The following is a 17,777-nucleotide window of genomic DNA, read 5'->3' as shown; positions in this document are numbered from 1 at the left end:
GTGGGCTACCCATTCACTTCTTAGATCCCAATCTCAGCCACTCGAGTGGCCATCAAGAAGTTGTTGGGCCTTGGCCTTTAAACAAATGACTGGGGCAAAAACCATTGAAAAATTTCTTTGTGAACAAACCTTGTTCAACCCTATCTTGGACATCGAAGATTTTAGGTGCTACGAAGCTAAAAATGGTCCAAGAAAACAAAAAGCTACTGATGGATTCTTCATGCTACCTGAGAAGATCGGTTCTCCATTCCACGCTCCCTCAACGATGAATACACCTCTGTCTCTTGTCGAGCATCGAAGACCTGCAACTCTGAGAAAGGGAACTGGTGCTACACGAAACCCTAGTTTCTCTCCAAGATCTTGTGATGATCGAATTTCCAACTGTAAAAAGGAGCGCCCTAGGAAAGTAAATAAACCTTCTTGGTCTTTGGTCCAATCGTCCAAGAAGAGAGGAAAGACCAAAAAAGTCACTGACTGAGCTAGGGTTAAGCCTTCGGTGTCTTAAGAAAAAAGGAGCTTTGAACAGACCAGAAGGGCCTCAAAGCATTACCGAAATCTATGGAATGCTGGTGTAGTTGAATTAGCAACTGACTTACAAAACCACTTTGTGGTTATTGACAATAGTACCAAAGAAACACCCATATGTATGATAAAATAGCTTATTGAGAATGATGGTTTGGTATCGAAGGAACGGTGCTTCAAAAAGGAGGATGCAAAGAAAGAGGACGACTAGGTTTTTCTCTTTGGGGCTATGAGGAATTTCTCGAAAAAGTCTCCAAAATCCCATGAAAATTCTGGCTTGGAACTGTCGCGGGCTAAGAAATGTCGCAACATTTTGACAATTGACGATTCTTATACGTAGTCAAATCCTGGTATGGTTCTTCTATCTGTAATGAGATTATACGTAGTCAAATCCTGGTATGGTTCTTCTATCTGAAATGAGATTAGCTATGGAAAAATTCAAAATGTTATGCATCAAGCTCCATTTCTTTGAGTTCATCTATGTGCCACCTATTGGGAAGTTTAGAGGATTTGGAGTTTGCTGGAGTAGAAATGATGTCAAATACAAGGTTCTTAACTAAGATAAAAATCTGAAGACTGGTTCAATTGAATCGGATCCTCTTGGGAATGTTTGGAATTTTTTAATGTCTATGGTCCACCTGCTCTTGTAGGAAAGGAAGGTTTTTGGAAGAACGTATAAGACTACTTTGCTGGTGGTATGGCCCCTTCGCTATTCATGGGGACTTGAATGACTCTGTTGGATTACGAAAGTCTGAACTATACTCACCATGGTAATTCTGCCAGGTACTCCTTTAATCTCAAACGTATGGTGGCAAGAACTAGGGTGCTTGACCTAGAGTGACATGGTTCTAAGAAATAGATTAGAAACAGGGAATATTTGTTATAAAGAGCACATCTTGATAGAGCCCTGGCTTTAATTGACTGGCACTTTTTTTGTTCTCAAATGCAGTGGTAAGGAATTTAAACGTAGGAATATCGAATCATAGACCAAATTTACTTGACACGAAGGAAGAAGTTAACTGCAAAATGACTCAGTTCAAGTACAAATTAATGTGGGGAAAGGACTCATGATGTTTCTGGGTATTAAGGAATGCATGGAAGAATCATATTCAGGGAAATCCTATGGTTAATTTCTATCAAAAACTTAAAAAAAAAAAAAACAAAAAAAAACAAAAAAACAAAAGACCAGCTCTGAAATTGGAACAAGATCCACTTTCAAAAAATCAGCCAACAAGTTGGAGAAGCTAGAGAAAAGTTCAAAGGCTAGAGTGCAATAATCAAGGCAATCAAAGGAATCTCGATGATGCTAGAGAAAATTTGAATAAAGCCCTTGCAAGAGAGGATATCTTTTGGAGACAAAAGTCGAGAGTTTCCTGGCTTAAAGAGGGAGACAAGTGTACAAAGTTTTCTACGGCTTCAATAGTGGTCCGCAGAAGAATAATTTTCATACAAGTAATAAAAAAAAGAGAATGAAGATTGGGAGAGTAACCGAAAGGCTATTGTTGATCTGTTTATTCAACAGTTCAACCATACTTTCTCTGACAATCGATCAAACACTTCACTGACACTGCTCAAGAAAACTTGTTGCTGGATTTTGTCCCAAAGGAGAAGGAGATTGAAGCATGCTTATAATCAATGAAAAATTACAAGGCTCTTAGTCCAGACGGTATGCCTACAGGATTCTACATTCAACATTGGTACATTGCTAAAACAAATGTGTTTGATATGGTATCCCACTTTTTTAGGAATTTGAAACTACTACAATTCATAAAAAATACAAACATGATTCTAATTCCTAAAAAATATTGTCACAGTTGAGTGAATGACTATAGGTCAATAATACTGTGCAACGTTTCTTACAAGTGCATATTAAAAATTTTAGCTCTTCGACTCAAACCTTTACTTTTGACTATCATCTCCCCAACTCAAACAACGTTTGTAAAGGGGCACTTAAGTACATAAAACACTGTTGTTGCCCGTGACATTGTACATTCTATGGGCAAAAAGAGAAGAAAGAAGGGATTTATGATTATCAAACTCGACATGGAAAAAGCTTACGACAAGATGAGCAGGAGGCTCATCCTTGATGTATTGGGTGGTTTGGGCTTCCATGATACTTTTGTAAAATGGATTAAGGGTGTTCGCGGTGCGGGTGGTGCGGTTTTTGACCATTTTTTTAAACCAACCCGCACATGCGGTTTTTCTAATTTCTCAAACCGCACCCGCACCGCAAAACTAAAAAACCGCAAAAACCGCACTGCGAAAAATGATGCGGTGCGGTGCGATTTTTGTGGTTTTTGCGGTTTGGACTATCACAAATACAACAAAGCTTGAGGAACACTTGTTAAAAATACCATAAGGCTTGAAAATAAATATGAAAGACAAAATAAGTTTCAATAATATAATAATTAATGGGCTTTGGGTTGAACATTCACATATGGGACCTAACTAAATATAAAAATTTGTATTTTTATAATGTGCGGTGCGATGCGGTTTGAACCGCATATTAACAATTCAAAACCGCAAACCACACTGCACCGCGCGGTTTAGGAAAAATTCAAACCGCGACCGCACCGCAAAGAATTTCAAACCGCATTTTTTTTGCGGTGCGGTGTGGTGCGGGCGGTTTGAGCGGTTTGAACGGTTTGATGAATACCCCTAAAATGGGTACATAAATGCATTGAGGTCAAAAATATGGGGCTCCTTTTCCATGGTTTAGTTCATGGGTATATCACCCTCTCCTGCGGCTTTCGTCAAGGGGACCCATTATCTCCAACCTTGTATATCGTTGTGGCGGACATCCTCTCAAGACCGCTCATGGCCAAGAACAGTAAAAGAGAAATTGCGGGTTTTAAGATATCCAAGAACGAAACTGCCATCACTCACTTAATGTTTGCGGATAATATCATTTTGTTTAAAAAAAGCATCGATCGATCAAGGAAGTAAAAGCCTTTTTAAAGTGCCTTAACGAGTATTGTGCTTGGTCGTGGCCAAGTTGTAAACTATCACAAATCTACAATTTATTTTTCAAAGAGATTCGGGCTTTGTAAAGCTATTGAAATTGTTGAAATCTTTGGTATGAAAAGAATGAAGAGATATGCAGTTTATTTGGGCCTTCCACTTTTCAGACCTTTAAAGCGATCAAATGATCTCCAATTCCTTAATGACAAGGTTCTACAAAGGGTGATAAGCTAGAAAACAAATTTCTTATCCAAGGCTGGCAAGGCTTGCTCAATCTAATTAGTTGGCTCTTCCTTAGCGACTTATGTGGCTGCCTCTGAAATCATTTCAAGTTCAATTGCTCAAAAGTTGACAAGAGTTTACAGGAATTTTGGTGGGATGATACTGAGGAGAAGAAAATCATACACACTATTGCTTGGAGCTCTCTATGTCATTCCAAATTCAGGGGAATTAGTCTCAGGTTTAGGTGTGTGAAAACTCTTATTCAAACTTTTACTCTATCTCAAGTGGGCGTGAAAGATATATTAACTGACCACTCCAATATTTGGGAATCGATTGTTAATGCTATATATATTAAAGGAATGGGTTTTTTTAACATTACAAGGGATAATGGTGCTTCGGGAATGTGGAAAGAAATTTTGGATTCCTGCCCCCTCCTTCTTAAAAGAGATTGTCGTAGAATTAGCAATAGAAAAGATACTTTTATCTTGTTTGATCAGTGATTTTTTAAAAAAGTAATTCAATTTGTACTTTACTTATATCTAAGTATTTACTCATTTCAATATTATTAATTTAATAAGTGAAAAATAATTGATACTATAAACTATAAAAAAGTTTGGTAAGAACAGATCATAACAATAATGCGAAATGGGGTTTAAGAATTTTAGCATCATGCTTTAATTATTAAATAAAAGGACTTTATTCTAAAAAAAAGGCTACATCTACTCTAATTTTAAAATAATGAATAACATCGATAACTTATTGATTTTATTTACAACATAAATTATTAATAGTATATTAATTGTTTGTAAATATAATTTTTTTTTTTTTGGACGTGGTAATAGAAATTTATTTATTAATGAAAACAAAAACTGAAAAAGTGTAAGAGTCTTTAATTCAGTATGAGATTTTAAATGGTGCACTATTTAACTAAATTGGTGTGAAATATTTATCGTACAAATTATGTACCAAATTTAACATGTTGAATTTTGAATATCTACACTAAATTAGTGCATAATTTTCTTTAATATAATTATTAATTATGTGTTGAAAATTTATAATTATATCATAAGTTAATTATTATTATTAATATGAAATTTTTTAAGTAAAATATATTAATTTAATTTCATATTTGGTATAATATTTAATATTAAATTAAAATTGTTCCACCAAAAATAATAAATTATAAGAAAATTCTATAATGCACTCCCTTAAAAGGAATACATCGATACATCTCTATCTGTTTAAGTATTCGAAATAATTTTTTAGTCAAATTTTTTTTCATGATCATGTAAATTATAGTTAATAAAAACATCTTACAAAATTTTAAGAAATTCGGAAAAGTTTAACACGCTGGAAATTGTGTTCAAGCAGTGTGTTGCACGCATGACTATTTTTTTTATACACGTGTAAAATAGATTGTTTGAACATTGTTTTTTATATTATAAATTATTCCGAATTTCTCAAAATTTTGTAGGATATCTTAAATAACAATAACGTACATAAAACTGAAGAAAAAAATTAGACTGAAATTTTTTTTTAAGATACCGAAACAAATAGAGAGTGAATCAGTACATCTCTTTTAAAAGGGTGCACGGTAAAATCACCCTAAATTATATATCAAATTAGAAAATATACATTAAAATATGGTCTCACTAAGTAGTAGAAAAGTATGATTCAAATATCTTGTTAGGCATACATGAGAGCTTGTACGTATCATAGTCAAACCCAAAAAATTTATAAACTCCAGCCAAAAATATAAAATAGTTATATTATAAAATTTTTATAGATAAATAGCAAGTTAAGTAGATTAATAAAGGATCAATAGACTAATAAGCTTAACGAATTGAGAAGATGTTGACTTTTGAGGGATGTCAATTATTCATGATATTAATAGTGAAAATTGACATCCAAACTAACGCTATATGACTCTTTAGCTAATACGTACAGCCACATCAGAACAGCCACGCCTATTCTCCACTACAAATTATTATTATTCAAAGAAAACCTAAAAATATATTATTACAATTTATAATAGTATAAATACTAAGACCCTCTCATTCTCTTCTTGCAACACTATATAGTATATACATGCACTTCTAAGATAGCTTTCTTTTAGTTATAGTATACATAAAAAAAAACTTATTTTTTCTTTTATATTTTATATGATCATGATCATGATGAGAATGGTAGAAATTTTTTTGGTGTTTTGGGCATTAATGGGAATATGTGCATTAGGGGCTACCAATCCCCAAATAAGACACATTGTTGAGGAAGATTGCAGCCTTACTAGATACCCATCCATATGTGTTCAAACCTTAAACATGGCTGGCTTAAGTAGCTCATCATCAGGATACACTGATATAATTTCTGTTCTTCTCAACAAGACAATATCTGAGTCAAAGCTCCCCAACAGTACTCATTCCACCATCTTGACCTCCCAACTAGGGGTCCAATCATCAGCTCAACCATCCACAGGTCACATTTTTTTTCTTCATTTAATTATATAAATTTATTTATTTATGAGTAAATACTAATTTGGATCTCGTGTTTGTAAAAATTATCGATTTGACTCTATATTTTTCAAAATAATATAAATAAGAGTTTTCGAAAACTATTGAGGAGGTCAGTGTCTCATTTTTGTCATTTTAAAAAATAAGAATTTTTTCATTTATACATTTTTTAAAACAATTTTTTTACATTTTTAGAAATTCATCCAACAACTAATGGATCAATCTAAATTATCCTAACCAAAATCCATATAGTAACCCCATAAAAATTATCGAAGCAGTATAAATAAAAAAAAATAATATAGAAAGTAAATTTCGAAAAAAAAAAATATAAGATGTATTTTATTATTTAACTGTCCAATTGTTATTTACACTTTATTTATTTTGCTGTAATATTAATATATAAGAAAAATATATATTTATATGCAGGCGAGTACTGTGAAACTTTAATGAACTTATCGGAGAAAAGGCTACAACAATCTCTAACAGCACTTAACAACAAAAACAAAGTGGAAGACATCCAAACATGGCTAAGCGCCGCGTTGACTTTCCAAGAAGCTTGTAAAGACTCAGCCGAGGAAGGACAGGTCGTCCCAAACGACGTCGTTAGGAGCGATATCGCCAAAAAAATGTCTTATCTATACGAGTTAAGCAGCAACGCATTAGCTCTTACAAATCGCATTCAAACGACGCCGTTCGATACCAAATCTCGTGGTTTGTCTGATCAGAATTATAAGGACGAATCATCACCAGATTTTCCAAAGTGGATATCTCGTAAAGACAGAAAACTACTTCAGGCAACAACCACAGTAAATGCGGATGTTGTTGTTGCTCAAGATGGTTCTGGGAATTATAAAACGGTTTCTGAAGCTATAGAAGCTGCACCATCTTCTGGGGGTCGTTTCGTGATTCATGTGAAAAGTGGAGTTTATAAGGAGAAGATTAAAACCAATAAAGATGGCATTACTTTGATTGGAGATGGAAAAGATTCTACTGTCATTGTTTGGAGTGATAGTGTTGCTGGTGGAACTACTATGCCAGCCACTGCCACATTCAGTAAGTTATTACTTCATCATCTTATATAAAAGCAACTTATTATTGTTCTATTTTATTTTTCTTGTAAAAGACACTAAACCATTTTTTTTTAGAAAAAAAAATATATATATATATATTTTTTATTTACACTTTTACCATTTTAAACTTTTATTTACAAAAATTTAATTTTAAATTTTTAAAATTACAAAAATACGATTTTCTCAACAAAATAATTAAAACATATAACAAGATATGAGCTTTCCAAATATTATAATCGCAAAAATAATTTTTTTTATATAGTAGCGCAATAAAATTCACTTTAATAAATTTATAGAAAATTTTTGATAAATTTTCTTCTTATAAATATGTATAGAAGTTTCAAACTGTTTCCATCAATCTTTAAGTATAAAAGTAAATAGTCATATAAAGTGATATAGTGTCAAGATTTATGATTTAGAGGTTTATTTAAAACATTTATTTTATATGATTTAGAGTTAATCACTAAAGGAACTAGCTAGCAACATCAAAAACATTAATCACCAAAAACCTACAAATCAAATAATACTTAATATTTTAATTCGAAAAAAAAAAAAAGAAACATGTGTATATAACCCTGATGTTGATAAAATAGTTTAAAGTATATCATTTTGAACTACAAATGTTCCATATTATTTATTTATTTATTTAATATCACATAGGTTTGATCCTTATTTCATTTTTTTTATAGATCATTTTTAAATTTAATCAATGAATTAATAATAAATATGACAAATATCCCATTAATTCGAAGATAGAAAATACAAGCATTAGGGGTGTACATCAAACCGCTCAAACCGCTCAAACCGCCCGCACCGCACCACACCGCAAAAAAAATGCGGTTTGAAATTCTTCGCGGTGCGGTTGCGGTTTGAATTTTTCCCAAACCGCGCGGTGCGGTGCGGTTTGCGGTTTGGAATTATTAAACCGCGATTCAAACCGCACCGCACCGCATGTTTTAAAATTTTAATTTTTATATTTATTTAATTAAGCCCATACATATGAGCCCAACCCAAGCCCATAAATCTTAGGACAAAATTCATAACTCTTCACAAACCCTCTCTTCTTAGCAACAAACCCAAGCCCATACATGTGTATTGAAATTTGGAGTTAGAAGTTTGTGTTTGTGCATTTATATTGTTGTTGGAATTTAATTAGTTTCAAGTTTATTATTTTGATTTAGGTGTGTTGTTGAAACTTTAAAAAGATTATTAACTTATTGTTGTTGTTATAACTTTTATTAGTCTCAAGTTTGTTGTATTTTCTTAAGTGTTTTGGAATAATTATATTAATGATAGTTTAATTATTTTGTGATGACTTCAAAAAAAATGTGATAGTTCAAACCGCATAAACCGCAGAAACCGCACCGCACCGCATCATTTTTTGCGGTGCGGTTTTTGCGGTTTTTTAGTATCGCGGTGCGGGTGCGGTTTGGAAAATTAGAAAAACCGCATGTGCGGGTTGGTTTGAAAAAATGGTTAAAAACCGCACCACCCGCACCGCGAACACCCCTAACAAGCATATAATAAATATATATTTATATATTAATTATTATATGATCTTAACTAATATTGTTGTTATTAATGGGAGAAATTAAATACTATCCACTATATATCAATCCCATCAATGACTGTCGACGGAAAACTCTCTTTTGCTTTCCAAAGAATAAATTACAACCTTTCACTTGTGTTTCATTCGATCATGATGCATGTATATATATATATCACTATCACCTTTTCAACAATATTATTATTATTAAACTATTTGTTTTTTTATTTTAAGATTATATATCCTTAGCTCAAAAATCAAGAACAAAAGGAATATTTTAAAAATATTTTTTTATATGTTTTATTAATAATTTTACTGAAATTTTTATTTATAAATATACAATTTTAAAATTATAAAAAAATAATTTTTTTAACAAAAAGTAAAAAAAAAAAAAAATTAGATTTCAACCTCATAAGAATTATAAAATAACTAAAAATAACGAAAAAATTCAACTTCATAATAATTACAAATTAATTATAAATAATTTATAAAATAAAAAATATATATGGAATAATTTATTAAAGTTCATATTTTTATAAATAAAAAAATTCTGTAAAAATAAAAATTTCTCATTGCATATTTTTCCTAATTTTTTTAAATTTTTGATACAATTAAAAAACATAATTATTTTATTTTATAAATGTTTATATAATTCTTTATAATTTCATTAAAAAATATTATTGAGAAATTCTATAATACACTCTCTTAAAAGAGATATATTGGATACATCTCTATTTACTTTAGCATTTAAAATAATTTTTTAGTCAAATTTTTTTTAAATTATAGTTATTTAAGATATTTTGCAAATTTTAAAAAATAAAATTATGTTCAAGCAGTGTATTGTATGCGTAACTATTTTATTTTATATGAGTATAAAATAAATTATTTGAACATTATTTTCTGTATTATAAATTATTTTAAATTTCTCAAAATTTTGTAAATATGATAAATAGCTATATCTTACGTGAATATGAAAAAACAATTAAACTAAAATTTTTGTCCGGATACCAAAATAAGTAGTGGGTACATCGCAAAATCAACCAATATTAACTTTTAAATTACGGCCAGCTGTTACCGGTGACGGGTTCATCGCACGGGACATCGGGTTCCACAACACGGCGGGACCACATGGAAAACAAGCCTTGGCTCTGTACATCGCCTCGGACCGATCAGCCCTATACAGGTGCAGCATCGCCGGCTACCAAGACACACTCTACGCTCTCGCTCTCCGCCAATTCTACCGCGAGTGTGACATCTCCGGCACCGTCGATTTCATCTTCGGCAACGCTGCCGCCGTATTTCAAAACTGCGAACTCGCCCTCCGCCGTCCACGTGGCGCCAACGTCATCCTAGCCCACGGCAGATCCGACCCGGGTCAAAACACCGGGTTCTCTGTCCAAAACTGTCGTATCACAGCCAGCGCAGAATTCGAATCCGTAAAACACTCGTTCAAATCTTACCTGGGTCGGCCGTGGAAGTCGTATTCGAGAGCTGTGGTTATGCAGTCTAACATTGATGAGGCTATCTCCCCTAAAGGGTGGGAAGAGTGGCCTGGTTCTGGAAGCTCTGTTCTGAGTACTCTGTATTTTGCTGAGTATGCTAATGTGGGACCCGGGGCTGCGACTGGTCAAAGGGTCAACTGGCCTGGGTTTCACTTGATCGGAGTTAGTGATGCTTCTAAGTTCACTGTTGCCAATTTAATTGGTGGAAATTCATGGCTGCCTTCCACTAAGGTGGTTTTCAACTCTGGTCTCTAGTTGGACTAGTTTTGAAATTATTGGATTTTATATTTTATTATTTGGTGTAATTTTTTAAGTTATTATTTTATGTATTGTTTAGATAATGAAATTGTATCCCTATGTATAATATATAAAAACACTGTGGAATCATGCATATGTTTAATGTATTCATTCTCAAAATTCATGCAGTGAAAATCTATTTGGTTCGGTTCATTTTATCATATTAGTGTTCGTTATTAATTACCAATCAATATAAAGATGATTTACATACATGAGTACCATATATATAGCACTAAAATATAGAGACATGTATGATGTACGTAAAGTTAAACAGTTTCGTCCCTATACTATATTCTTTCTTCAATTGTGCCAAGTCTTAGTACTAATTTATTATTTAGTATTCAATTTTGTCAGACTGAAAGTGAACACTTCTCCCAGTTAGTAATCATCAGGATTCAGAACAAATTGACTATGTAAGCCAGTAGAGAGTAAGAGGAGGAAAACGAGCGTGTGTCGACTGCAAGTCATATAAACATATTTTAAGTCTTCCTATATAGCATTTATACAAATGGTGTTAAAACGACACACCAATTAAGTTTTCAATATTGATCAGTATAGTTGTAAATTAAGAAATTATACCCCTAAATTTATTCAGTACCAGTCAATTGGTGTCGGTGGATATATAAGCAGAGGAATATTTATGTGAGTGGTAGAGGGAGTATATGGAGAAAGGAGCAAAGTTAAGTTAACACAGCTTGTTGTTACTTGTTATTAGAGCAATTTAATAAAAGTATGGACAACACTTGTATGAATATCAATTTTCATCATAATATTATTTGTCAAGGATGATGTTTAGTGTAATTAGTTAGTTAGTTAGTTAATTATGGTCAACTAATTAACTTAATTAGTTAGTGTTGTTAGGAGTGGTTGTTAGAAGTTAGTTAAAGATAGTTGTTAGCTTAATGCGGTATATAAAGCTTTGTAATCTATAATTAATCAATCACTCTTTCTCTCTCAAAGACTATTAGAGCTCTAGTCGTTTCTTCAATGGAGATTCTAACTTCTTCAACTGGTGAAGCATTAAGATATAACAATACTTAGCTACACAACAATTAACAAGTTTCACTACCTAAATTGTACCCTATTTCTTTCAATCATTCCCTATCAATTAAACATGATGAGCACAATTTTCTTCCCTGAAAACATCAAGTTCTTGCCTCGAGCAAAGGCAGTCAGTTTCAAAAATTTCTTGATCCTACTCGGGTTCCTGCAAAGTTCTTGACAGTTACAAAAGAGCAATCCAACAATTTCAACTCTAAGTTTGAAGATAGGGAACAACAAAAAAAATCTACTTATCTCTTGGCTACTCTCATTTATGTCCGAAAAAAGAATCAATAGAATAATTAGTTACGACACACAGGAAATCACAAAGTACTACATAACTCAGTTTCGAAACACTAAGATGACAAGGTCACTCAGTGATTATATGCTCAAGATCAAAGGTATCATTGATCTCCTAGCTACTATTGGCCACCCTCAAACACCTCAAGATCATATAGAAGTCATATTCAATGGGTTGTCGTCGAATTATAATGTGTTTGTCACGTCCGTCACCATGAAAAGATGCATACATATTACAGAGATTGAAACCTTGTTGATGGCTAAATTTATTCAAATAGAGAAAAAAGCCAAGAGTCACTCGCAAACAAGAACCCCTGGGTCCAATTTCCATGGTCGATCATCTTACTCAACACTGCTTGTACCTCTTAGATTCAATCCTGGCTCAGGTCGTGGTCCTATCAGTCCCTTTTTCAACAATAGTGGAAGCTCTCACTATAATCCCATGGCATGTGGTGGTCCCTCCTATGGTCATGGTCCCCAAACAATACAACATCTCGAGGTGGGTCCTCTGGTTATGGTCGAGGTCAGAATACCAATTGGGAACAAAAGCCACAAAATTAGTTGGGCCACATTATAAAAGCATTATTTTTATCGCTTCGATAAGTCGTTCACAGGGCAAGAATCCTTCACCAACTTTCCTCCAATGGACAATATAGCCGAGATGCAAGTAATTTGTGTGATGGTCCAAAATCTGTGAGTGATGAGAGTTGGTATCCTGACATTGGAGCTACTCACAACTTGACATCAAATTTTGCAAATCTCAACAACAATAATCCCTACTCATGTAATGAACCGATTATTGGTTTTATGGTACTAAATCAGATTCTCAGCGAAAGAGTTGTGATTGATTATCATTGTATCATATACCTAATATCACCATATGTATATATGTTAAACTAAAAGTAAATAGATAAAAAAAAAATATTACCACTTGAAGCCTATCAACATATCTTTGATTCTTTTCGCAAGTTGTATCTTTTTTGGTTGATTAGAAAACTCATATTGTAGCCTTCCAGATATTCTACCACACAAAAAAATTAGTGTAGGCTAGTAAGATAATAAAGTGTGTAGAGTTCTTTAGTTTATCTCAGCAAATGAGCAAGAATTTTTCTTTTTAGTGATAGAGAGAAAATATTAATCAAATTAACCTCTTTAGGTTTTCCAAAAATTATACGTAATAATTCTCATTTTTTGAATTTGGTTTATAAGGTATATAAAATAAAAACTAATAATTATTTTATCTTAAATTTAAATCTATTAATTAAATCATATTTACTTATTTGAATAATTAATATAACTGATTTCGTTATAGATATTTATTTTCTATAACCAATTGAGAAAATCTCTCAACTACATTGAAAGAATATCTCAACCATAAAAAAATATTTATAACCACTTTTTAAATTCAAATTTAAATAAATATTAATCTTTAGAATTAATTAATTAATCCAAAAAGATAAAATCAGTGGAGACACTCAATGTAGGTAGTGTCGTCTAGACACAGTGTAGGTTGTGCCTCCCTTGTCTCTATTAAGACAAGGGGTGTGTCTTTTGTCCTGATAACTCTTGTCTTTTTCCAATTTATTTAATTTAATTAATTTAAAAAATAAATTATTTATTACAAAATCAATAATCACTATTTTTTGACAATTCAAAATAGATTTTTCCAAACTCTCATACACATCTATTTTCTCTTCCTTTGTCAGTGTTTGATAGTGGCAATCCAGTACCATGGACCTATAATTCTAAGCCCCAATAAACTAGATTCATTTATTGAGTTTCATCAATCAAATAATCTTGCACTACTAAAAAAAATGGGCTTTAGAGGCAGTCTTTAAGGGCTTTCAGCATTAGTTTTTGTGAAATTCGATACCGATGCTATTTTAGGTGACACCGTAGGGGGAATAACCGATAAACGTCGTAGGGGAAAGCATTAACAGAAGATATTATACTATCGATTATTATACTATCGGTTATTTCATAATAACCAATGACATAGGGGGTTATTTATTTAATGACGTGCCTTTATGGCGTCGATTATTAGCAAATAACTGACGTCATAGTATTTTATGGCGTAGGTTATTTTCAAATAACCGACGTCGTAGGGTGTTTTCTAAAGTTGAAAATTAAATATTTTTGTTTATTTTTCATATATTTTATTTTTCCTTATTTTTATTAATATATTTAAATTAAATATTAATTTCATATAATTAAAAATAAATTAACCATATAATTAAATGTATTTATAGGCATTATTCTAAATAAATATATTACACAAATATTTTAAAATTAATCCAAGTGGTTACAAGTTATTATCTAACTAAACATAGAAAAATGAGAGAAAAAATATTTACAAGTTATATAATTAAACATAGAAAATATGGGAAAATTCTTATACAATTCAGAATCATTACAAGCCTTCGTGAATCACTGCAAGTCTTCGTGAATCACCGTAAATAATTATTTTACCCAATGTCCTTGTAATTCAATTTTTGCATCGTATGTCTTCTTATATCCCCAAACTATAAAAAAAAAAAGTATATTTTCATTAGTATATATATTAAAATGTTTGTTAATATAATAAATAAGATAATTAATAGTTAAAACTTATAACTTTTATATCGATTAAGTATTTGTTAGGATTTACATGTGTGACGATGTCACTGATGTATTTTAATACATAAAAACTACCTTCTTGATTTTTAGGTTGTTTTGATTATTTTGCTATTGATATTCCTGGATACGCTCCAATGAACGCATTTGACCCCTATTGACTCAAAATTCTAGACTAGACTTCTAAGCCACGCCTACTCGCTGGATTGGCAAGAATAAAACAGTTGTTAAGTAATTATAAGAGAGACACAATAAATTTATAGTAGTTCACTTCCTGTATCACGACAAAAATAGAACTATGTTTACTTTGAGTTTTTATTTCTCACGAGATAGTATTATAGAAATAGGCTAAGTGTGAGAAGCTCTAATTTCTAGAGATAGAAGCTAAGAAAACTACCCACAAGATCAGAGCTTCTTAATCACCATCAAAAATTAGGATTTCAGTTTTCGAGATTGTCTTAAAAATAATATATTAATTCTATCTATACAAAAAAATAAAAAATAAATAAATAAAAGTTCTCAACACATTATTTTTGTAAAAAAATGTTATAAAATGTATATGATTTTAAAATTTATGGTATTAATTTAGTAATATTAATGATAAATATAATGAGAAATATAAATTTAATCAATTAATTATCTTTCCGTTAAAGTTGATGGTGAAAACTAACACCGTTAAATCAATCAATTAATTATCTTTTTTTTTTAAGAAAAATAGTTTTAAATATCTAAATTTAATTTATTTATTAAAATATAACTTAGATTATTATTTAAAAGTATCAAAAAAAATTAGATTATTAGATGTTAATTCAATTAATTAATCGTACTTTATAACAAATATATTAGTTATATTGTTTAAAATATTTAAATTTATTTACTCATTTTATAATTTAATAAATTAGTTAGACATATATTTATAAATAAATTTTAAGCTAGATTAAAGTTTATAAAAATATAATTGAATTGTATTAGATTTAATTTTTATTTTTGTTATTTAAATTAATAATTAAGTAATAACAACTCTAATATAAATATGCATCACATGTTACTATAATACCTAGTACATATATATATATATATTATAAAAAATGTAATTTTGTAATAAAATTATTGTTTTAACAGTATTATTAGATTTTTTTTACGTTAACTTAAACAGAATATACTATAACTTAACATAATATTTATTATTAATTTTATAATATTATTATATATATTTAAAAATAAAAATTATGTAGATATTTTATATGTGTAAGGAAATTTTAATTTAAATTTAAAATACTTAAAATATTGTAGATAATTTTAATCGTACCATATTTTTAACTTTTTTAGTTTAACTTTGAATTAAAATAAGATTTAATTCTGCTCGAATCGGACACACAACAATTCACCATGATATTTCACTTGAATTTTATTGTATATATATAGTCATATCTAAACAACACAATAATGTAGCCGCAATAGCTAAAAAAAATTCTTAAAGATTAAAATCTCAAACCTCATTTTAAAATTTTTAAAAAAATACATTACTTAATTAAAAAAATTAAACATACATATATATTACACTTAGCATCACCTAATTTTAAAAAAAAAAAAAATCCTAATTATACATGCATTATACATAATACCAACATAGTATAAAATGTCAAACACTTAATAATGTTGTTCCTTATTAGGTAAATAATATTTCATATGTCTAGCTTAGAACCATTATTATTATTAATTGACTATTATTATTTATCTACTAAAGACGCATGGTCCATTAATCCATGAATGATTCCATATCGTAAAGCTGGATTTTGTTAATGATAATAAGTTGGATAATGATAAATAGGAGTAGTTCTAAATACATTATACACATACCAACAACTCTTACATTAATTAATATTAATATTGTTTGTTTTTTTATAGTCTAACAAGTATATAACTCACTGTCTTTGATTAGTTAGGATCAATAATTTTAGTGTACTAACTAATAAGTTGGTATGCCCTAGCTAGTTGAATAGTATCGTTATGGATTTACCAAGTTAAAATATTGTAAAAAGTCAAAACACTAGGCTTGTAAATTTGGTATAAAGGTACTTTCATTTTCAGTACAGTTGTTTTATTGTATAATTTCTCGTTCATATATTTAAGATCATGAATGTTTATCTTTCTTTGTTAATATATTGATGATTATTATATTTAGATTAAGTTTTTTTCAATACACTATTCTGTTATAAAACTTGGACTTTTTTTTTTTTTAGTGTAACGTAATGGCATTTTATAATCATATATTAGCTTAATAGTTTAAAGGTCCTAGGTTCGAACCCATGACCTCTCCCTTAAGATATGTAAAATTTTATTAAAAAATAAATATATATTTTCACATGTGTTGGACCGTACTAAATTTTGACTTTTGGGCTTGGAAATTCTGCTGTATAAACTAAAGGAATAATTACATAAAACACTATTTTTTTATAAAATATTTACATTTTTACGTTCAAAGAATATTTTTTTACATTTTTACGGTTTTCCAAAAAATAACACGAAAACAACATAAAATCAACAAGAAAACAACATAAAAGTAACATGAAAATAATATTAAAATAACGACAAAAAAACAACAAAAAATAACACACAGATAACAAAAAATTAACAACAAATGAACAAAATTTCAACATAAAAAGACTGTATTTTATGTAAATAAAATCAAAAAAATCGTAAAAATATTTAAAATTCCGTGAAACCGTATTTTTTTGTTTTTTTGTTGTTTTTGTGCATTTGTGAAATTATCCCTAAACTAAATTGGGAAATTTTTAGTGAATTGAAGGTATAGTTTACTTTTTTTATGACATAAATAAATAACATTATAAGGGTTATAGGTTTTTTATTTTTTTTACATTTATATGAGTTTTTCTTATGCCATATTTTTGTAAAAAAAAAGTGGAAATCTCATATTTATAAAACAACAATAAGTTTTGCCGAAAAGGTCACCGGCACCGGAAAAATCAACGGTACAGGGAAAATCGTCGGAAAAATCACCGTCGCCGGCAAAGTTATAGGAAAAGTCACCAGAATAAAATGTCTCAGATATAACTAAAAGTATAACCGGTTCTATTATGTTACAGAACCAATTATAATTAAATATAAATAACATAAAATAACTCAAACCAGTTATAATTAAAATAGATCCGGTTCTATAATAGTGTTATAA

General features: G+C 30.2%; 1 protein-coding gene across 1 annotated transcript; it reads left to right on the top strand.

Moving 5' to 3' along the window:
* The first annotated feature begins 5,710 nt into the window (after window positions 1-5,710).
* LOC115706869 (pectinesterase) lies at window positions 5,711-10,791 on the top strand. Its single transcript, XM_030634628.2, has 3 exons — window positions 5,711-6,180; window positions 6,642-7,268; window positions 9,900-10,791. The coding sequence occupies exons 1-3, from the start codon at window positions 5,868-5,870 to the stop codon at window positions 10,586-10,588; spliced, it is 1,629 nt and encodes a 542-aa protein (XP_030490488.2). The 5' UTR covers window positions 5,711-5,867; the 3' UTR covers window positions 10,589-10,791.
* The last annotated feature ends 6,986 nt before the right edge of the window (window positions 10,792-17,777 follow it).

Source organism: Cannabis sativa, chromosome 1 (genome assembly GCF_029168945.1).
Source record: "Cannabis sativa cultivar Pink pepper isolate KNU-18-1 chromosome 1, ASM2916894v1, whole genome shotgun sequence".
Taxonomy (NCBI): domain Eukaryota; kingdom Viridiplantae; phylum Streptophyta; class Magnoliopsida; order Rosales; family Cannabaceae; genus Cannabis; species Cannabis sativa.
This window is presented reverse-complemented; position numbering and strand designations above follow the sequence as displayed.

Excerpts from the sequence above, each read along its gene's own strand:
- LOC115706869 (XM_030634628.2), top strand. The coding sequence starts at position 5,868 with ATGATCATGATCATGATGAGAATGGTAGAAATTTTTTTGGTGTTTTGG. Across the intron at positions 6,181-6,641 it reads ATCAGCTCAACCATCCACAG|GCGAGTACTGTGAAACTTTA; the intron begins GTCACATTTTTT and ends ATTTATATGCAG. Across the intron at positions 7,269-9,899 it reads GCCAGCCACTGCCACATTCA|CTGTTACCGGTGACGGGTTC; the intron begins GTAAGTTATTAC and ends AATTACGGCCAG.